The sequence below is a fragment of the Oenanthe melanoleuca genome, chromosome 5 (genome assembly GCF_029582105.1).
Source record: "Oenanthe melanoleuca isolate GR-GAL-2019-014 chromosome 5, OMel1.0, whole genome shotgun sequence".
NCBI classification, from domain to species: Eukaryota; Metazoa; Chordata; class Aves; order Passeriformes; family Muscicapidae; genus Oenanthe; species Oenanthe melanoleuca.
This window is the reverse complement of record NC_079339.1, coordinates 9345285-9366777: the sequence shown is the minus strand read 5'-3', so window position 1 is coordinate 9366777 and position 21493 is coordinate 9345285. Positions and strand designations below refer to the sequence as shown.

Below are 21493 nucleotides of genomic sequence, written 5' to 3'. Positions count from 1 at the left end.
GCCACGGCGACAGGGAAGCGGCGCCGGACATGGCGTGGCCCAGTTACCGCGGCCTGGGGACGCAGCTGCCGCGGCCCGTGTCCTGCTGCGCCCCGGGGACAAGGACCCCCGTGAGGACGCAGACATGGGGACCTGGGGACCCCAGCCCACCCAAGGGTCCCGCTCCAGCCCCGGGACGGCTCCGGGTGACGCTGGACTTGGGCTGTGCACCTCACCTGAATCGACCGTGCACCTCACACAGGGAATAAACATTTAGGCTAAAAGGTCTAAAATCAGCTTTATTTACAGCAGGAAAGGCAAAATAAACGCGGCTAGGGTGAGGGCCCGGCTTCTCCAGGGGCCTTTTGTCGTGAGTCACCTGCCCCAAGAATCACAGGCCATTGATTCTTCCCAAGGGAAAGAGGCCAGAGCTGCCACGTTGCAGGAAAGCAGGAAGAGCCAGAGGAAGTTCCTGCTGCCTCCTTTCTCTTTGCCATCCCTGCACATTTTTTTTTTTCCTATATGTGAAAAAGAACACACCTAATCCAGCCAGGGTGTGTTTTGTGAGCAGTTTGGTACGTGGGACAACATTCCCTTCATAGCTGTGGACCCGAGTTAGCCCAAAAGCAAAGGAATTCCCAGTGAGAACAGGGAGAAGGCAAGGAACACCCAGCCATCCCCGAAGAGGGTTTGCTGGAGTCTGAATCAGAGGAGGAGGAATGGCTGAGCCCTGGCTGTTAGAGAGAAGCAAAAAAGCAAAGACACCCCCCAAGGCAAGGCAGGGGATTCTTTTGTACCTTCTAGATTCATAAATCAGCAAATCCCTCCTTGATTTCCCCCCATTCCAACAGCATTGCAGGGGGAATTCCACCTCATCTCAACCTCTGCTTTATTGGCACAGCATTTCCCCAAAGTGCTCTAAAACCAGGGTGCCACAGTAATCACAATTCACTGAACCTTCTGCCACCAGATTTCTTTACCCTAATTTAGTAACTTAATTTGCACATGTGTGGGAAGGTTCTGGAAGATTCCACACACGTAGAAATCCATGTGGTTATGGACTGTGGCTCTCCCTTCTCACAGGGTCCAGCCTGGTTTGCCCACAAGGATGATAAAGACAACTAAGCCAGGGTTTAATGAAAGTCCTGCTCCCCTGCATCCCTTCTTTGCCACAATCTGAGAGTATCCAGGCCCAGATCCATTGCTAATTCCATCAGCCCAGGGATCCAATCTGCGAGTCCCAGGGTAATGGAGAGCAGCCACGTGGAATGTAGGTCACACATTGGTACTCTCAAATCCCATAAATCAGCATCCTAAATCCTACAGCTCAGCTGGGTTACAGAGTATCCACAAGTCCCTGGATTTGTTAGTTCCTGGTTTTCAGAGAGGGAGGTGATGTGGAAGTGGCCCTTAGAAACAGCCCACGGGATGTGGACAAGGCAGGAGGTCACAGCCTGAGCCATGACCCCAGAATCACGTTCCACATGAAGATCCCTTTGGAGCCAAACATGCTTTGGAAGAGCTGTCTGGGCCCAGCAACAACGAGGAGCTGGAAGGAGGAGAAGTCACTGGGAAGGCGGAGCTGTGGCCGGAGGCTCCTCTGGAAAACGTGTGGACAGGTCTGTGGATGGAGGGGTCTGGCCTGTGCCCCGGGGCCCTGTGACACCTCCCAGGCTGGGCTCAGGTCCCTGCCCGGGACACCAGGTAGTAGAGGATGAAGAAGATGAGGATGAGAGCCGCGGACACGGCGAGGAGCAGCCGGCGGTTGTCCCGGCCGGAGCGCGCCATGCCGGAGAAGCGCTTCACGCTGCCCGTCAGCAGCCCCGTCACGCTCAGGAAATCCGAGTCCTGGCAGGAAAAGACACCTTGGAGGCCTTGCACAATCATGGAATATCTTGAACTCACAAGGAGGGACCCACAAGGATGAGCCAGTCCAACTCCAGGCCCTGTACAGGACACCCCAACAATCCCGGTGCTGATTTAGGGCTTCTCCCTTAAGGGCTTTTGCCACCCCATCTCCCATCCCAATTCCCTGGTTTTCCCCATGTCCCATTTCCCAGCTCCTTACCATGCCATCCAGGTAGCGGTTCTGTTCCTCAGCATCCTTGTCAATATCCAGAGCCAGCTGCAGGGCAAGGCAGGAAATGTGCATTAATGAGCTTTTAATGTCCAGAGAACCTCTAAAATCTGAAATGCAAATTATTAAAACAAGCTGCTGCTTTCCCAGCTCCAAGAGACACACAGGCTTGTCTGGTGCCGGAACAAGGAAAATTATTCTGATTTCCCTGTTGGGCAGGTGAACTTTTCCAGCTCTGAAAATAAAGCCTGACTGTTTAAACCTGCCAGGTAGAGAGGGGAGTTTTAAACTCTGGGACACAATGGCAAGAATTCAGTCTGCTCTTTTGCACAGTGACTCATTAGCTTCTTTCATGGCTTGTACTAAATTTTTAATAATAATCTAGAGCTTAAAGCTGTAAATAAAAGCATCTGATGTTAATAGGAGCAAACCAGCTTTAAGAACAGTTACACAGAGACACAGGTATTTTCCAAAATTAATCTATCTGCCTTCTTCTCATTATTTTTTTTCCCCAAGGAGCTGAGCTTAGCAACACACCTGTGTTCAAAGCCAGGTCAGACAGGGCTTGGAGCAACCTGGTCTAGTGGAAGGTGTCTCTGCCCAAGGGAAGGGGTGGGACTGCATGAGCCTTAAAGTCCTTTCCAACCCAAACTTTTCCATGGTTCTGTGATTCCTTGCAAGATCACAGACGATCAGAGTCTGTCCTTTATCTCAACACCTGATGTGACCTGGGGCACTCACCGACTTCAGCCTGGTAACCTTGCTGGCCAGGCTGTCGGCCATCCGCTTGTTCTCCACATCCAGCAGGTCCTCCATGGTGCTGGGACTCTGTCCTGGGGAGAAGAACGAGGAGCTCACATCGTCCCTGCCGTGCCACAGCACAGCTCTGTTCCCATCACAGCCCCTTCTCGCATGGTTTGTGCCGTGGAACCTTCCCAAAATGGGACCAAAACACCCCAGGCTTCCCCCAAACAAGAAGCCAGACTTGCATCCTGAATTGCCACCACGGCCCAGCGACACCCAGGGATGGGATTTGGCTGAAATCTGACAAATCCGGGACCCTTTGCCCCCTGGCTCTGTTGGGGTCTCTCGGCACTGCCCCCCATTGTGGGGCAGCTGGGGGTCTGGGGGGAAATTAGGCGCTATGGGGGGCTCAAAGGGGTACTTAGGGTTTATGGGGGTCACTTAGGGGTACAAGGGGACAATTAAGGGTTGGGAGGGCAATTAGGGGTTCGGGGAGGGGTGCCGAGGATCCCAAAAGGGGCGCAGGTGGGCAATTAGGGCTTATGGGGGGGGGCAGTTCCGGGGCTAGAGGGCAGAGAAACCGGGGCACCGAAAGCGCCCCCGCGGGCTTCAGTGGGATCGGGAGCCCCCCCAGCCCCCCAAACCCGCCCCTGTGGCTGTCCCTTGTCCCCTCACCTCGGCCCCGCTCCGCCATGGCCGCCCCGGCCCGGCCCGCCCCGCCGGGCGGAGCCGCCACGACATGTCCGCCCGCTCTTCCTCCTCCTCCTCCTCCTCCTTCCCCCCGGCGCCGGGACCCTCGGGCCGCTCGCCCGGGCCGGGGAGGAAGGGCTGGAGCTGCCCCCCGATCCCGGGGATCCCGGGCCGCAGGTACGGCCACAGGGCACAGGGCTGCGGGAGAGAGCGGGGGCTTGGGGACAAAAAAGGGGTGGCGATTGGGGACAGGTACGGGGCTTTGGGTAGGGGTCTGGGGACAAAAAGAAGTTTTGGGGGAATAATTAGGGGTTTGGGAGGGAAAAGTAGAGGTTTTGGGATAAAAATAGGGGCTTGGGACAAGAATAGAGGGTTGGGGGGGGAAGTAGGGGTTTAGGGATATAAATAGGGCTTTGGGGACAAAAAAGGGGATTTGGAATTTACCCCAGTGGTGGAGGAAGGAGGTGCAGTGTGAGGAGCCGGTAGGAGTACGGAAAAGGGGGATCTGCCCGATGATCCATTGTCATTCATGCCATCCCCCCAAAAGCAGAGGTGGATCCTCTCCATCCCATCCCCTGCGCGTGGGGATGCTGTGTCCCTGCCCCAGGCCAGCCCAGCCTCCAAAATTCAGGATCTGCCTCTTTCGGTCCCCTCAAAAAGCCCCTCTGGGGCAGCGTGGGCAGGAGGGGACAACCCGTGTGATCCCCAAACCCCTTTGCTGGGGTTGGTGTGCCCAGCTCAGCCGCATCCTCATGGGAACACGGTGTCCGAGCCCGAATCTGCTGGATTTCCCGGCGCTGGGAGTCACGTCCCCGCACCGTGGGCTGGCGTGGCTCCGCGAGCCGCTAAACCGGCGCCGTGTCCAAAATAATCCCGCGGTGTCGGCAGGGACATCCTCTCCCGGGGGGCTCCGGACGAGGCTTTGAGCTGTGCCCGCAGGGATCGGCCATCATCCAGCCCGCCGCCAAGCCCTCCTGCTCCGCTTCCCACCGCCTGCCAAGGTAGCTCCGCCTGCAGCCGGAGGATGCTCTCCCGCCTGGCTGCCTCGCCGCTCCAGCCCTTGTCACTCCGCGGGAATGTTTTTGGCTTTATTTGTTATTTTTCCCCCCCTGTGCGGCAGCAGAAATCAGGGCAGGCGGGGAGGAGGAGGAGGTAGGGAGCTATTTCAGGGAGCTGCTGTTATCTGCTCCACGTTAATCCCCAGCTGGTGGGGGGAAGGTTTTCCCTGAGTGCTTTCTTGGGAGGGCATATATTAAACATTGAAAAGCAAAGCGAGGAAGAAGAGGATTAGCAGGAGAGAGAGAGGAAACTGGCTGCTGGCTTTGCTCGGGTTATCCATCTGCTCCACTTTTATGGATTCAGCAGTGCAAGCAATATCACTCGGGATTTTTTTGTGTTGCTTTTATTCCCTCCTTGCTCTCTCCACCCCTTTCTCTCTTCCCTCTCAGAGATCTGTGTGCCGAGGTGCTTTTCCATCACCCTGGAAATCCGCTCACTCCCCTTCCTGTAGCTGAGCTGTTGAGATAATGGAGCTCCAGGCTGTGGTATCCACGCTGGAAAGCGGGGAGCAGGACACCGTTCTCAAGGTGCTCCAGGTCTACAACCAAGAGGTGAGTGAGCATCAACCCCTCCCTCAGCTCAGGGACTCCTAAAGAAATTATTACCCAGATCCCAAGTGAAACCTGGCCAGGAAATAAAAGAGTACTGAGTAGGAGGAGCTTTTATGTTGAGGCAGTTTTGGAGGTGCTGAGAGAGTCCAGGGAGGAGCTGCAGGTGAAACGATGTTGGGATTTGCAAGTCAAAGATGATTAGAGGTGACTGCTGCGATCTCCTATGGGCACAGCTCTGAAAGCAGTAAATAATGAATATAGAATATCAAACCCCAATGATCTGGAAGCAGAGATGGCTGCATTTTTAGCCTTAGAGTAGGAAAGGATTATCCATGGTGGTAAATTTCTGCTCGGAAAAAGGAGACTGGAGGGGAGAGGGGAGATCTGAGGAGCAGCAGAGGGGCAGCTCCAGCCTCTGCTCTCTGTGACCAGTGACCCAAGGGAACAGCTGGAGAGGTTTAGGTTGGATATTAGGAAAAGGTTCTTCCCCCAGAGGATAGTTGGGCACTGAACAGGCTCCCCAGGGAGTGGGCACAGCCCCAAGGCTGCCGGAGCTCCAGGAGCATTTGGACAACACCCTCAGGCACAGGGTGGGATTGTTGTGCAGGGCCAGGAGCTGGACTGAATGGATCCTGTGCGTTCCTTCCAGCTGAGGATATTCTATTCTGTGAAATCCTGTTTGAAACTGACTCTGGTTGTCAGGGAAATTTCCTTCAGAGGTTTCCCCTGGGAGGGGCTGGCCCTGTGGATCACTCTGACTCACTCTGCACCAGGCTGGAGTAGGTGGAAGCCAGCAGGGAAAACCTGAGGAATATTTTTCAAGAGTGTGTGTGAGAGAGAGTGTGTGGAACTATTCCTAACAGTTGGATTTGGAATGGGGAGATACTGGCCAAGAAGGAGCAGGTGTCTGTTAAGGACAGCACTGAGGATTAACAGCACCAGCAGCAGGTGCAGCGCTGGCATCCTCGGGGTGCAAGCAGTGTCTGTGTGCCCCCAAACCACAATATTTCCTGTTGGATTGCCCCAGCTGGGCCCTTGCTGGGGTATCAAGCCTAGGGAACTGGAACCACAGGGTTTGCTGACCCGTCTGGAGGAAATGGAGCAGTCAAAGAGGATTATGAAACTGCAGATAAACCTGGCACGGCCTGGCACTGCTTCTGCTGCAGGGCTGATGGTTCTCTATCCTTTTCCTGTGGATTTGTTTTAATTCACTGTTGTGCACACAGTTTTTGCTTGCTGGGAATAAACTACAGCTAAAGCAAAGCCTCAGGTGTGGCCAAAATATCCCCAAATGGGATTACAGCCTGAGGAGAGGATGTACTGAGGGAAGAACAAGCATCCTGCTTGTGGAACACAGCAGTGCCAGGGCTGAGCCATCAGTTCCTGGTAATGTGGATGGATTAGCTCATGGAGCTCACACACAGCCTGGCTGGAGTACACCTGTCCTGCCTCCACACCTGGGGCTGCTCCAGGCACTGTGTCCATCACTGCTTCAAGGCTGGACAGAACCAGTTCCATCCCTGGGATCTCGGTGACTGCACACACATAATCAGTGTTTTACGGATTTCAAACTTTTCATTCTCCAAGCTGGGATCAAATGCTCTCTTGGTATGAACAAGGATTGTCTCAGTCACTGGGAAGTGCTGCTTCTCCTCAGGCAGCTGTGGTCTTCGTTCTCTCCAGGTCCATGGGAGCAGGTTTGGTCAGGAAGGAGGCTGTCAGTGAAGAACAAACACAATAGCCAGAGAAACACAATGGATGGAGATCAGGAGTGTTTGGTAGCATGGGGGCAGGATGGAGTGTGGAGATCAAGTCCCTCGTGTTTAAAGAATGACGTGGATAACCACAAGAATCCATTCCCATATACCAAGGAGACAGGACTTCTTTTGGTCAGGAAAAGGAATAATAAATAGCAAGGGGAGACGTGTAGGTTCAGTGGTATCGCTGAGCAGGGGAATTACCGGCTCTGATGGGATATTGGGATTGGGATGAATACTCACTGTGCTGCTGCAGTATTTAAACTAAATCCATCTGTCAGCTGGCCTGTGGCATTCCACTGGTGCTGTGGATCCAGGGGTGATGCCTGTAATGTGGGGGGGGGCCTGTCAGGAGATGGTGTGCTTGCTGTTGCAGCATGTTTTGCACCTGCTGCTTTCCAGCTGAATGGCTCTGCCCTGGTCCCGTGGAGTTTTAACCTGTTCCTCTTTCTGGCTGATTTTGTTTTTCCCACAGAAATCTCAGTGCTTCATCTTTGAGGATGAGGAGCGGGAAGAGAGGAAGGTAGGCACACTCTGCTTGCTTTCCCCCTCTGGTCAGTGTGTAAATCTGTACTCATGTCCAGCTGGGCTTGGCCAGCAGCTCCCACTGGAGAGTTTTCCATTAACGTGGTTGGGGAATGGTGTGCTTGGAGTGTCTGGCTCCGTTTTTGCCATGAGTAGTTGGTGGTTTTGGATGAAGGTCTGCATCCATCTGACACTGGTTCCATGATCCATATAGTCCCAGCCATGGATGTAATCTCTGGTGCCTCTGGACAGGGATCACAGCAGTGCTGGCTCCAGAGAAGGGTGAGGGGCTACATTGGGAGCCAGCAGCAGGATTTGCCAGGAGCTGTGTATCAGCAAATCCTTTGAGCTGGTGTAATCTGGCACTTGGGGGGAAGGAACATTCTGCCTGCTCATTCCTGCTCCTGCAGCTCTTCATGGCAGGGCAGGCCTCAGCCTGGCTGTTCTGCCACAAGAATGACTGTTTTCCCTGCACTGTTTTCCAGCTGGCTCAGTCCTGTGGTCAGTTCACTGGCGGATGGTGCCAATGCCTGTGTTAGCACAGCGAGTACATGCCAGGTGACCTGGGTGGAGGGTGGGACCTCTTGGCTGTGCCAGGGCCAGCTGCTGCCACATGGAGCGTTCCAGGCACAGCCTGAAATGTGGGACTGGGTCTGATGAGATCTGAGCTCTTTTCCTTGCACTGACCTGCTGCTTGAGCTGGGACAGTCACACAGGATGTGGCTTCAGGCACAGTGCCCCACTTTTGGGGTGTATGTAATGAAATATGAGATAAACATCACCACTAGTTCCTGGTGCTTGGGTGTTCAGATGGTTCAGCTTCAAGTACACACCCCAAGACCTCTCTCCCCTGAGCCAGCCTGAGGCTTTGGTTTCTGGGACTGGATCTGGAACTCTGTCTCCTTGTGAGGAAGGAGAAGAGGAACATTTCCCCAGGATGTGAGTGTGGGGCACACCATGAGCCTCACGTTAAGGACTGAAGTTCAGTTTTTCTTCATTCCTTCCCTCAGTAGTTTCATTTCACCAGGGGAGAGTCGGTTTGGATATCAGGAGGAATTTCTTCATGGAAAGGGTGGTCAGGCATTGGAAAGGGGCTACCCAGGGAGGTGGTGTAGTCATCATCCATCTCTGGAGTTATTCAAGGAACGACTGAACATGACATTCCATGCTCTGGTCTGGTTGTGAAGGTGCTGATTGGTCACAGGTTGGACTTGATGGTCTTGGAGGTCTTTTCCAACCTGGATGATTCTGATTAATGACTAATGATTATGATTTAATGATTCCAACCTTACTGATTCTCTGATTATTTCAAAGTGTAACCAATGGGGCTGTTAAGCCAGTTACAAACCTCATTTTTTTTGGTTCTTTCACAATTGTAACCTCACAGAAAGACCCGTGCTCTGAGCTGTGTTTGAGGTCTGGTGGGCTGGCGGTGTGTGTGGGTTACTGGTGTGACTTGAAGCTTTGCCACACGTGGTTCAGCCTGAGCTGCCCGTGTCTGTGAGGCCTTACCTGAGCTGCTCTGTGACTCACTGTTCCCCATGAGCTTTGCAGCTCCCGTGAATTGTGTTAGTGGGGCTCTGCCAGTCTGTACCCATGGAAGATCTGGGCCAGTAGGTCTCCAGACAGTGCTGAAATTAAGGATATGCTGTTTATTTGAATCTCCTGAGGTCTCTTCACCTCTTTTCCCAAAGCATCAGGTGCTCTCCTCACCTCCCTTGGGTCCTGTGTCCCTCCCTTGTGCAGTGGGCAGGTCAGCCCTGTCAGCCTGAACCATCCTCACCAGGGCAGAGCTACAACAGTGTCCTGTTTGTGCTCTCCCTTTGCACCCAATACCCTCTGCAAAGACATTTTTTCCTGGTTGTTCTTGCCCAAACTGGATCAATGCCAGAACCGGGGATTTTCTGAGCACTGCCGAGTGACACTGCTGTTGTCCAGAGCAGAGCATGCCAGGGCCATGGGGAGCACCGGGAACTGTCAGTATCCAAGGCATTGCTTGTTTCCAACCACACAGAAAATGGCCCAGCTGCTGATCAAGTTCCTGGAGAGGGAGCTGCAGCCATCCTGCCAGGTCACCTGCCTGGAGAGCATCCGCATCCTGTCCCGGGACAAGCACTGCCTCGACCCCTTCACCACCAAGGAAGGCCTGAAGACCCTCTCCAGGCACGCCGGCATCGACTACTCGGAGGAGCTCATCCGGGAGGTGCCAGACCTGGATGTCATCCTGGAGTCCCTGAAATGCCTGTGCAACATCGTGTTCAGCAGCGCCATGGCGCAGGAGCTGACGGCGGAGGGGCGGCTGGTGGTGGGGCTGGCGCGGCGCATCAAGCTCTACAACGAGCGCAGCCTTCCCCACGACGTCAAGTTCTTCGACCTGCGCCTGCTGTTCCTGCTGACGGCCCTCAGGGTGGACATCCGGCAGCAGCTGGCCCAGGAGCTCCGGGGAATCAGCCTCATGACGGACACCCTGGAGCTGACCCTCGGCGTCAAGTGGCTGGACCCCTACGAAGTTGCCTCCGAGGAGGGGCTTCTCCCGCCTTTGCCTCGGCAGGAGACGGAGCGAGCCATGGAGATCCTCAAAGTGCTCTTCAACATCACCTTTGATTCCAGCAAGAGGGAGGTGGATGAGGTGAGCTCCTGGGCCCGTGGCATTCGTGTGTCTCCGGGCTCTGGCTTTGCAGGTTTTCTCCTCCCTTGCATTTCCTTGTGTCCCACACTGGTCCCGTGCACCCTCAGGGTGCTGAGGTACTCAGGTGCCTCTGTCCCTTACTTTGCCCGTGCTTTTAGAGCATTCCCAAATGGAGAATTGAGTCTGCTTTCCCTGGAGCACCCTGTAGTCCGTGATCAGGAAGGGGGGGAGTAGGCTGCAGGCTCTGGGACGTGTGGGATGCCCTTTGCTGATCGAGGTGTTCCTTTCTCCGTGTTGGGGCCAGGAAGATGCTGCTTTGTACAGGCACTTGGGTGCCCTCCTGCGCCACTGCCTCATGATCTCTGCTGACGGCGAGGACCGCACCGAGGAGTTCCACAGGTCTGTGGTGGGAAGAGCTTCACCTGCAGCTCCCCCAGGCACTTCCTGCCTGTCCTTGGGCGACTGGGGGGGACCCTGCTGGCCAGCAGCTCTTAGGTTTAGCCTGGGGATCCCTTGTGCTGCTGGAACTCAGAAACAGCCTTTCCTGCCCTGGGAATGCAATGTGGGAATGCCATGACCTCCTGGCCCCTGAGATCTTGTTCCATGTACTGTGTCATGATGTCCCAACGGTCACATCCACGTCAGTGGGCAAGTGGCCAGAGAAGAAGCGTGCTGCTTTAAAACATCCGTGAGGTGACCCTAATTAATCTTAAGCCATGCTGAGAAATTGGCTGTGTCATGTTGCCAAGCATTACCAGTGCAGGGGTTTCAGCTTGGAGGAGGTGACACCACTCTGTCCCCAAGAATACATAGCTGGGGAGATCCCAAGCAGTGCTGGCGTGGAACATCAGGATTAGGAGTGACACAGGAGGCTCCAGAGACAGACCCTGGACCACCCAGATTGGTCCTGCTTGACTCTTGTCAAGATCTGTGGGATCTCAGATGCCACTAAAGTATCTTTGGACTCTCAGCATGTAGTTAGCTGCCCAAAAAGCATCTTAAGTTAACCCTTTTCAGTGGTGTGAGGAGCTTGAGATGCTTCAGGAAAACTTGGATCGCAGGGTCCTAACACTCCTGCAAGTTAATGACAGGCCTTCATTTTTGAAGAGCTAAAGAACTTTTGTGAGCAAAGCTCCATCACTGTGTGTTCACTTCCCTTCTCTTTCACATGTGCAGCCACACAGTCAACCTGCTGGGCAACCTGCCCCTGAAGTGTCTGGATGTGCTCCTGACTCCCAAGGTGCGGCCAGGCTCGCTGGAGTACATGGGCGTCAACATGGATGCGGTCAGCATCCTGCTGGACTTCCTGGAGCGGCGCCTGGACAGGGTGAGTGCTGGGGCTGCTGCTTCCCACAGGTCCAGGGCACCTTTCCCTCAGCCTGGAAGAGCCTGGTGGGAGCAGCACGCTTGGTTTGAAGTTAGCTCTTTGTAGGAGGGACAGCGTTTGGCAGAGCTGTGGTTGGTGGGACTAAACCAACATCCCTGAACTGGGAAGGTGACTGCCATTGCTTTGAGGGCTGCAGGCAGTAAGATCAGTGGAACAGTGGATGATTAGCTGGTAATTAACTGGGTGATTGACAAATCTGCTCTGTTTCACTCAGCAGTGATCCAGTGGGCAGTTCTGGAAACCTGAGTTCATGTTATTTTCAACCTGACTACAGTTTTCAGCCTCTGGAGTTGTTCCATAGGGCCTCCAGATTTTACCACTGCACTTCTCTGCACTGGATGCCCTGCCCAAATATTTCTGCCACTGCCTGTGTGTCCATCCATCTCCCTGATGGTCTGTGCTCGTGTTCTCCAGCACGAGCCAGACATGCTGAGCTCAGCATGACTGACATGCTGCTCCCTCTGGGGATGTTTCTGCAGGGCCACAAGCTGAAGGAGAGCTTGACCCCTGTGCTGAACCTGCTGACGGAGAGTGCCCGAGTCCACCGGCAGACCAGGAAGTTCCTGAAGGCCCGGGTATGCTGTGCTGCCCCGAGGGGAGGGGAGGCAGCCAAGCCCTGCTTGTGCCACCCTCCAGACAGCCCTGCCGGGGGTGGCTCAGGCCTTTGGCAGCCACAGTGACCTGTCACCCTCGCTGCGGCCCTGCAGGTGCTGCCGCCGCTGCGGGATGTGCGGAACCGGCCGGAGGTGGGGAATGCCCTGCGGAACAAGCTGGTGAGGCTCATGACTCACATCGACACCGACGTCAAGCACTGCGCCGCCGAGTTCCTCTTCGTGCTCTGCAAGGAGAGTGGTGAGTCTGGGGGCTTCCACAGGGACACCCTGGCACTGGGACACTCTGAGTGGGGAAAGGGGAGAGCTCCAGGAGGGAAGGAGGGGTGCCTCTCAGGCCAGGACACCCCAGCACCCTGCACACAGCCTGGCCCACGTTCAGCTCCCACGCGTGGGCCTTGCTCCCTGTCAGCATCTCTGTGTCTCCATGGCCTGGAGACGTGGCACAACCAGGCTGCTGGAGGCAGGAGGGGAGCACAGGGTGGTCTCTGTCCCTTTTCCTGGCAGTGTCCCGGTTTGTGAAGTACACAGGCTACGGGAACGCCGCGGGGCTGCTGGCGGCACGGGGCCTCATGGCCGGTGGCCGCGAAGAGGGGGAGTACTCGGAGGATGAAGACACGGACACGGAGGAGTACAAAGAGGCAAAGCCCAAGTAAAGAGATCTGCTCCCCCTCTAGAGCTCCCCTTCTCCCACACCTTCCTCTCACTCCTGCTTTATCCATCTTCATCTCTCTTCATGCACCTCCTGCCATCGCCCTTCTGCTCTTCCACGTGCAGCAGGGGTGGAAGTGCCCATTTTTCCTATCCCTTTCCAGAGCTTAGTGTTGTTTGGTTTTGGTTCCTCTTTTTCCCTTTCTTCTCTTTTTTTTTCCCTTTCTCTCTCCTCTCCTCTGCAGTGGGTGGTATCTTGAGGCTGGGGGGTCCAGGCCTGTGCCCACCCATGCGTCCCCCGCACACTTGTTCAATGTCCCTGCAGGTTGTTGGGATTTTCTCCATCAGCTTTTGTCTCCTGCCTTGAGGAGAGGGAGGAAATGTCACCTGCCCTCATGTACCTCGTTTCCAGTGGCACTATGGCATAGGCAGGATGGGATGTTAGAGAAAAAGGAGGTGTTTGAAAGGATGTAGGTCAGAAGCCCTTGTAGCACTGTGATGGCACTTGGAGCTGAGGGCACGAGCAGCCAGTCCTGCTATGCCATTCGTCTGCTCCATGAGGCTCAGAAGGTTTGCAAGCAGCCCTTTTTGTCACCTGCTGTCCCCCTCCTGAGCCCTGGCCTCACTGCTCTCTGTGCAGCATCAACCCTGTGACGGGACGTGTGGAGGAGAAGCTGCCCAACCCGATGGAAGGGATGACAGAGGAGCAGAAGGAGCACGAAGCCATGAAATTGGTCAACATGTTTGACAAGTTGTCCAGGTACTGGGACATGGTGTGGCTGTGAGGGGGTACATCTGTCACAAGCCTTCCTTTGGCTGTGTTCCCAAGGCCTGAAGGGATCTAGGAGCAGGAGCGGCAGGGGATATGTGGGGAAACTCTTCCCTCAGCATTGCCCCATGACATGCAAGGGAAGTGCTGCCAGCTCCTCTAGCTTGGCCTGATGGGACACTCTGGAATTCCTTGCTGTGCCTGAGCTGTTCCCAAGCACCTGCTGCTCGCCAGGTCTGTCCAGGTGCTTGGGAAGGACAGCAGCCTCTGTCCTGGCAATGCTGCTCAGGGGGAAGCAGCATTTTGGGGACAGACGGAGGGGACAGATGGCAGCCAGTGCCACCAGCCACTTTCCCTGTTGGAGTGCTTTCTCCAGTTATCTCTGATCCAGAGGAGCCCAGCTGAGTTCAGGCTTTCAAGAGCAGGAGGGCAGTAACTGTGTGTTGAAGGGAGAGGAACGTGGACACCAGTGCTAGTTTTCTTCTGGGAATCCTGAACCACATAGGACAGGACTTTAGAAAGGAACTTATCCCAGGGAATAGGGTTGTGCTTCCAGGCCATTGCTTTGCCATGCTGGAAGTTTTAGGGCTGGGACTGTCCCCACTTCTCAGAAGGGTTCCTTAGTGGGTGCTGGGGGTGTTCCAGGCCATTTCTACAAGCCCCACATTCCTGCTGTATTCCTGGTCTGTTCCCACGCTCTGCTGCAGCTCTGTCTTACCTTCCCCCTCCTCCTGGCTGCAGGGAGAAGGTGATCCAGCCCATGGGCATCACTCCCAGCGGCAACCTGGCGCCCATGGAGAACGCCATCCGCAACATCGCCGACGAGCGCTCGTCCTCCGACTCGGACCTGGGGCTGGACTGAGCCGCTCCCGCCCCAGCCTCGGAGAGCTGGGCTCCAGCCGCTCTCCCTCGGAACTGGTGCTGCACCCAGGAGCTGGCACTGCCCCAGGACTCCCCCTGGGATCTGGATCCAGCCTGGAGCCCTCAAAGCCTCACATGGAACACCTGCCTCCTTCCCAGCTCCATAGCCACCTCTCCTGCCAGAGGTCACCTGGCTCCACCTCGGTCTCTCCTGTCAGCAGCCTTGAGGATTTCACACTCCAAATTGTTTCCAGGACTCTCCAGTAGGATTTTTGGTTTTTAAATACATGCTGTTTGGGAAGAAGGGTCAGGAGGAGGCTCTTCCTGCCGCTTCATCAGGGTTCAGGGATCCATGGAGCCTCCTGTGTGCGTGGGGCTGCTCCCCAGGAATGCCGTGGGAAGAGGGGCTGCCACAGAGGGGTGTGGGCCTGCAGTGGGAGTGGGGCATGGTGCAGGTGGCTGTATCCATGTCTGTGCACACCCAGAATGTGTGGGTGAGCAGAGCAGAGCTGGTGAGGCCTTGGAAGCTTCCAGCATTCCACTGGCTGCCGGAGAGAGCGTGCGGGCAGTGTCCCTTCCCTGGCACTGGGCACTGTCCTGTCGCCACCCAGCTGGGTTTGGGCGTTTGCCTCTCCCAACTTTCCAGACAAAAGGCCTGTGCTCTGTCCTTGGCTCCTCCTTGCTGTCCCCAGGTGGCTGTGTCCCCCCAGGGGCTGGTGTCGGGCCTGGTGTAGATTTGTTTTTATTTTTATTCCTGTTTCCTTTGGAAAGAAAATCTTCCCATTTGTCTCATGTATCCGAGTTCCCAAACCTCCTGTCATGAGTAGGAATGCACAAGTGACGCTAGAATAAAGCCAACCTGACACATGGGAGTGTGGCTGTGATTCCTCTGAGCAAGGAAATCCCTTTGGCTCTTCCTGTGGCAGAGGATTCCAAGTGTTCCTGCCCATGTGTCCTTAGGAGCTGGGGGTGTTCCTGAACATGGTCTAGGAGGTGAAGAGCTGGAGGGGTGCTTTGCTTGGTTTTCCAATTTCCACTGCTGAGACTCCTCGAGTGCTGTGTGCAGCTCTGCACCCCTCGTGGCAAGGAGGATATTGAGGGGCTGAAGTATGTCCAAGGAAGGGAACAGAGCTGGGGAAGGGTCTGGAGCCCAAGGAGCTGAGGTGGCTCAGCCTGGAGAAAAAAATGCTCACGGGGCACCTTCTGGCTCTCCATAACTCCCTGACAGGAGGGTGCAGCTCCCTGGGAACAAGGGACAGGACGAGCTCTGCCAGGGGTGGCTCAGGTTGAACAGCAGGAATGATTTCCTCATGGAAAGGGCTGTGAGGCATTGGAAAGGGCTACCCAGGGAGGAAGTGGAGTCCCCATCCCTGGAGGTGTCCAGGGAAGGCCTGGATGTGGCACTCAGTGCTCTGGGCTGGTGACAAGGTGGGCATCAGTCACAGATTGGACTCGATGATTTTGAAGGTCTTTTCCAACCTGGAGGATTCTGTGTTTCTGTTTAATTCCTGACTGACCCCCAAGTGCCATTCCAGGCTGCTGGGCTGTTGATAGCCCTGCTCTGTCACGGTCTCAGCTTTTAGGCTAATTGCATTTTTCTCTTTCTCTTTTTAACAAGCAAAACCCACCCCTTCCCAGCCCTTCTGTTTGCTGACACAGACCCCTGATCCCTTCCCAGCTGTTGAAGCTTTCCCAAGCTTTTCATGCAAAAGGAAAAGAGGGGGGGGTCTGGTGTTTTTAATGCAGTTGCTTCTGATGTTTCAATTTTCCAGAGTGCTTAAATCCCTAAGAACAGCTGCCAGGCCTGGCCTGGAATGCCCTGGAGCAGGGGCTGAGCTTGGCACTGGGTGTTTTGGGAGCTGTTCATAGAATTATGGAACTCTGTTTCGGGGGATGGTTAAAAACTAAGTCCCCACCATTTCCAGTGTGGATGTTCCACAAGGCTCTGCATTGTGTTGTGGCAGGTTTGGGACAGAGTAGGACATGGCTGCAGCGCTGTGACACTGCCACCCCCCAGGGTACAACAGGGAAGGGCACTTGTGTGAGGGAGAAAAGGGAAAAAAGGTACTAAAAAGTAGATTAAAGAAGCAGTGGTAGGGACAGAAGGTGTGACTTTACAGAAATGCCCTCAGATGACATCCAGAAACTAATTATCTCTCTTTATTATTAAATAATTAACACTCCAGTGATTCAGAAATTCCCCCCCATCAGTCTGAGCTGGAATGGGAATGGGGGGTAGCCCCCCCGCCCCTGGCTTGTCCCCTGATTAGCAGAGATTTCATGGAAGACTAAACACTGCCTGCAGCAGCTGAGGATCATGGCCAAGGGAACAGTGGCTGGGGAGGAGCTGTGACAGGAACTGGATGCTCAGCCCAGTGGGAGCTGGAAAACACTCTGCAGTCTGTCCTGGCCTGACCTTCACGGCATTCCAGCTCCTGCTCCATGGAACCAGTGCCTCTGAAGGTTTCTGGGATGGATAGATGGATGGATGGATGGATGGATGGATGGATGGATGGATGGATGGATGGATTGGAAGGAGGGAGATCCAAACAGCCAGCTACAGACATGGAGCTCATCAAATGTGCTGGCAAGAGCCCCCAGGCCCTTGGACACTTGCTGGTGACACTCATGGCTGGATGTCCTCAAGTGATGTCCTGAGGGGTGACAAGAGCACCTTCCTACTTGTCCTTGGCATCCAGCTGCAAACAGAGACCACAGTGCTTGCCAGGGAGCATCAGACATTCCAGCCCCAGCACTATCCCCACAGGTTTCACAGAATCCTGGAATGCCAGTGTGGATTGGCTTGGAAGGGACCTTAAAGCTCATCCAGTCCCACCCCTGGCCATGGACAGGGACACTTTCCACTAGTCCAGGTTGCTCCAAGCAGCTGGTTTTCCTCCATCACTGTTGCATCAGTATTATCCCTCAGGGATTCAGAGCAGCACAAGCATCAAGCCAAAGGGCTGGCTGGTCCCCAAAATGTTGGTACTGAAAAATCAAAAACCTGGCAAAAAGCCTGAGAGTTCCTATTCATTCCTACTGTGTAATCTGAGGGAAGTAAGAACAACCTGGATGCTACAATTGGAATCTTGAAGCCAGATTTTATGAAGTCATGTTCGGACAATGTATGCCTAAAAAATACAGCTGTGTTTGATGTCAAATGTGGAAAAAACCTCCCAGTGGTCTAAAGAAATGTAGTAATTAACATCAGCACTGAGCTCTGAGTAATTACAAACTTGTTCCCCTGCAATTTCTCACTCCTGAAGATCCCAGAAGGTTACAGATGTGAGAATGGTGGGGAGAAAAAGTCTATTTAAGGATTCATCACTGCCAAGTAGAGCAGGAGCAGGAACCCCACTCCCTGTCCAGCCACAACAGCTCTGGTTGGGTCTCAGCACAACTGGAGCCTCCCTTCTCTCTCCTACTACTTATTGCCCCAGAGAACCTCTGGAAGTGGAAGCACAGCTATGAAGGACTGTAGGGAGTCATCGTTTCCAGCCCCTCACAGCCAAAGGAAGCACTGCCTGTGGAACATCCCAGTTTTGTGTGGAGGCTCTGCTGCCTCACACCTGGCACTGCTGGCCAAGGGGATTTCCTGTCTGCTTACTCTCACCCTCTGGAATCTGCACCTCCAGCTACAGCTACAGGGCTTGTGCACAAACAGATCACACACCAGGTGATGTAACTGGAAGCTTTTCAGTCCCTGAAGGGGTCACTGCTTTCAGCCCAAATCCTGTCCTTTTCCATGTTCCTGATTCACCTGGGACTGGCAGATCCATGCCTTCCCATCTACCACAGACACACTCAGCCTACAGTGCTCTGCCCTAGCACACTGGTTGTGAAACAGCACTCAGGTTTGGGCTGGTTTGGGGTTTTTTTGCACTTTTCTGTGCAATATGACCCCAGTAGGCACAAACCCACTCCCCTGCATAACTCCAGCACAGGGACCACAGGAGCCGAGGGGGGAGCTGGGGGCTCTGAGCCTCTTCCCACCTTCTCTTTTTCCCTCTGGATCAGCTTTTGCATCTCCTCCTTCCAGCCCAGCAGCTCCACCAGCTTCTCGACGCCGCCGACCACGTCCCCGAGCTGTGCCACGTCGTTGTGGCGCCGCTGCCAGGCGAAGGGCCCCACCAGCTCCCGGTTGATGAGCACGCGGGGCACGGAGCTGCGCACGGCCCCGGCCAGGCTGGCAAAGGGCTCCACCTGAGGGGGAACCCGGGAACAGTCACCCTGCCAGGGGCACCCGTTACCGGCACGCTCGGCTTGGAACTGCTCAGCCGCCCCGGCTCTGAACAGGTCACAGTGTCACTTTATTTCTTACCCTCCACCTCAAATTTTTCCTCCCTAACCCATTTTCTTGCCTTCTCTAAGCTCTCTCTCTCCCCTCTGGAGTCCCTTCAGGCCCTGTTTTCCATGTGCCATTGTCCCAGGGCTATCCCTTATTCCCAGACCTCGAGGGATGTCCCGATGACGAAGAGCAGGTCTGCCATGGGGAAGTCTGTGAGGTGCAGGAGGAAGCGCTGTGGGAGCTCCTCGCCGAAGAACACGATGTCAGGCTTGACGACTCCGGTGCAGACAGGGCAGCGAGGGATCCTGTCCCCCATGACATCTCCCTGAAGGGAGAGACCCCAAAACTGCCTGTCACAGGGACCCTGTCCCCCTGAGAGGAGAGGCCCCAGTCTGCCTGTCACAGGGGTTCAGAACCACCACATGTCCTCAGAGCAATGCTCAACCCCAAACCTGGTCGCCTCCATAAACAACTTGCCCCTGAGGGCAAAATAACAGGTTTGGACCTGTCATTACTGTAATAATTAATGCCTCCTTGTGTTGTGTTGATGCCCAGCTGGGCTCACTCACCCTGAAGTCCTCTCCAGGGAAGTTCCTCCGACACACCGTACAGGTGGCAGTGGCAAAGGTGCCATGGGCTTCCACCAGCCTGTCAGGAGGTATCCCAGCCGCTGGAATACAGTGTGTGGGAAAGGACTGAGCCAGAGCCTCCCTGTGTGCATCTCCTGCTTCTCCCCTCCACTCCTGGTGGAGATGGGGAGAGGGAGCTCACCTCTCTCCAGCCCGTCGATGTTCTGGGTGTAGAGGCGCAGCAGCAGCCCCTTGTCGTGCAGCAGCCGGAGGAAATAGTGGGCGGGGTTGGGGCGGTAGCTGCCGGGATAGAGCTCCTTGGCCAGGGTGAAGAAGGGCTTGGGGTTGACAAAGAAATACCCCAGCTCAAAGATGGCCTCGGGGTAGGGGAGGTCGTACTGCTCCAGGTTGCTGTACAGGCCACTCCCAGGGGACCTGCAGGGACAGGGGGCAGCTGAGAGGGGCTGGAGACAGAATCCCAGGATCAATGAGGTTGGAAAAGACCTCCAAGACCATCAACCTGCCAAACCTGTGATGCTTCATCACTCTGTCAACAACAGCACTGAGTGCCATGTTTGGTCATTCCTCCTCCTCCTCCACATTCCTCCTCCAAGCATGGTGACTCCAGCACCTTCCTGGCACCCTTTCCAATGTTTGATCACCCTCTCCACGGACAAGACCTCAGCCCTCCAAGGACACAGAGGCTGGAGGCATCACCTGAAGTCCGGGATGCCGCTGGGCGTGCTGATCCCGGCGCCGGCCATCACCACCACGCGCCGACATTCCTTCTTCCGGAGCAGCTCGGCCACGTCCTTCAAGGTGAGCTGCTGCCTGTCCTTGTCACCTCCCCACCTGTCCCAAAGGGCTCTGGCAGCTGCGCTCAGACAGAAGGACCTGGAGCCTTGGATCCTGCTCAGCACAGGGGGAAGCACAGCACTGAGAGAACTGACAGTGATTTCAGCTCAGGGGGGAGAAAATCACCCAAAAATTTCACAGAAAGCTCTTCCCTGGGAAGGACTGTGCTCGGGCTTCACTAGGAGAAAGCCTGGCCGACCCAAACCCTGGAGCAGACATGTCCCTCTGCAATTCCTTACATGGATCTAAAATACCAAATCACCAGTATTCCTGTGAAAGGGTTTTTTTTTGATTTACACTCCTCTGGGATCCAGGAGACCCTGCTGTGTCCTAAGTTCGACAAGTTTCTCTCAGGGTGATGACAGACACTGTCATTTCCCTGCTCCCCCCTTGGGCTCTGTGTGTCCTTGTCCAAAGGAATCACAGCCCTGTGCCCAGCTGGGCTGGGAACGGCCATTATCATTGGGAACAGTCATTAGCAGTTCGGGAACAGTCATTATCAGCAGGGAACAGCTTCTCCCAGAAAATTAGTGCTGCTGGAGCAAGGCATTGTGCACACTCCAGACCAAGCATAGGGACAGCCAGGAGAGCTTGGCAAGCCCGAGAAGCAAGAACAGAACTGGAAGTGTCTCCAGGCCTCAGCGTGGCCAGCTCTGCCTTCCCTGGGATGTGACAGTTCCTCTGCAGGGACATGACACTGCTTTCCCAGGGATGTGGCACTGCACTGCCTTAGCCTGCTGTCACAGAGACGTGGTTCTGCCTTCCAAGGGATGTAACGCTGCCTTCCCTGGGATGCGCAACACTGACTTCCTAAGGAGGTGTCCCTGCACTGCTTTCCCTGCTGTCAGAGGGATGTGGCTGTGCTTTCGCAGGGATGTGATCCTGCCTTTCCCTGCTGTCACAGGGACAAGACAGCACCTTCCCAGAGACGTGACACCGCACTGCCTTTCCCTGCTGTCACAAGGACACGGCTCTGCCCTTCCATACCAGGAGCCGAACCCACAGCCTTGGAAACACTGAGATTTCCCTGGCAGCTCCCTGCTCTCCAGGCTCCCAGGCCAGCCGTGGCTCACAGAGCGATATCCCTGCTTAGACGGAGACGGGCACCCTCCCTCACGGCAGCGCATCCCATCCCAGCACCGATTTCCACCCTCCCTCAGCGGGCATTCCGCACCTACCTCCCGGCTCCGCCGCCGGCCAGCCCCTTCCCATCCCCGCCGCACCGGGGGCCGTGGCCGGGCCCGCGCTCCCACAGGCTCCTCCAGGCTGCAAGAGAGCAGAGCGGTGCTGGGGGCGGCCCGGCGCTCCCGGGGCTCCCCCCGGCCCCGCCGCTCACCGGCCGCCAGCAGCGCCCGCGCCCCGCGCTCCATGGCCGCTACCGCACTGCCGCGAGCGCGCGCGCCCGCGCTCCCGCCGCCCGCCGCCGCTCACCGCTCCCGCCGCCCCTCCGGCGGCGCGGCCGCGGGGAGAGGCGGCGGGGGAAAGCCCGCG

General features: G+C 55.6%; 3 protein-coding genes across 6 annotated transcripts; 1 reads left to right on the top strand and 2 right to left on the bottom strand.

Moving 5' to 3' along the window:
- Positions 1 to 258: 258 nt before the first annotated feature.
- Positions 259 to 3594, bottom strand: BET1L (Bet1 golgi vesicular membrane trafficking protein like). 2 transcript variants are annotated; one of them, XM_056493026.1, is made up of 4 exons: positions 3476 to 3594; positions 2798 to 2889; positions 2048 to 2104; positions 259 to 1827 (listed from the first exon to the last, which is right to left on the bottom strand). In XM_056493026.1, exons 1-4 carry the CDS (start codon positions 3492 to 3494, stop codon positions 1660 to 1662), a joined length of 336 nt encoding a protein of 111 aa, XP_056349001.1. In that variant the 5' UTR covers positions 3495 to 3594; the 3' UTR covers positions 259 to 1659. The 2 variants fall into 2 exon arrangements, with proteins under 2 accessions (XP_056349001.1, XP_056349002.1); XM_056493027.1 differs by lacking the exon at positions 3476 to 3594 and adding an exon at positions 3046 to 3231.
- Positions 3579 to 15157, top strand: RIC8A (RIC8 guanine nucleotide exchange factor A). Of its 2 annotated transcripts, XM_056493020.1 has the most exons (12): positions 3579 to 3667; positions 4379 to 4491; positions 4939 to 5100; positions 7333 to 7380; positions 9397 to 10011; positions 10316 to 10410; positions 11188 to 11338; positions 11878 to 11973; positions 12106 to 12250; positions 12517 to 12661; positions 13301 to 13420; positions 14171 to 15157. In XM_056493020.1, the coding sequence occupies exons 3-12, from the start codon at positions 5017 to 5019 to the stop codon at positions 14289 to 14291; spliced, it is 1620 nt and encodes a 539-aa protein (XP_056348995.1). In that variant the 5' UTR covers positions 3579 to 3667; positions 4379 to 4491; positions 4939 to 5016; the 3' UTR covers positions 14292 to 15157. The 2 variants fall into 2 exon arrangements, with proteins under 2 accessions (XP_056348995.1, XP_056348996.1); XM_056493021.1 differs by lacking the exon at positions 4379 to 4491.
- A 1651-nt stretch (positions 15158 to 16808) lies between these two features.
- SIRT3 (sirtuin 3) lies at positions 16809 to 21462 on the bottom strand. 2 transcript variants are annotated; one of them, XM_056493024.1, is made up of 8 exons: positions 21339 to 21458; positions 21181 to 21268; positions 19865 to 20056; positions 19350 to 19582; positions 19148 to 19248; positions 18742 to 18903; positions 18284 to 18493; positions 16809 to 16989 (listed from the first exon to the last, which is right to left on the bottom strand). In XM_056493024.1, the coding sequence occupies exons 1-8, from the start codon at positions 21370 to 21372 to the stop codon at positions 16969 to 16971; spliced, it is 1041 nt and encodes a 346-aa protein (XP_056348999.1). In that variant the 5' UTR covers positions 21373 to 21458; the 3' UTR covers positions 16809 to 16968. The 2 variants fall into 2 exon arrangements, with proteins under 2 accessions (XP_056348999.1, XP_056349000.1); XM_056493025.1 differs by lacking the exon at positions 18742 to 18903 and having other exon boundaries at positions 21339 to 21462.
- Positions 21463 to 21493: the final 31 nt, after the last annotated feature.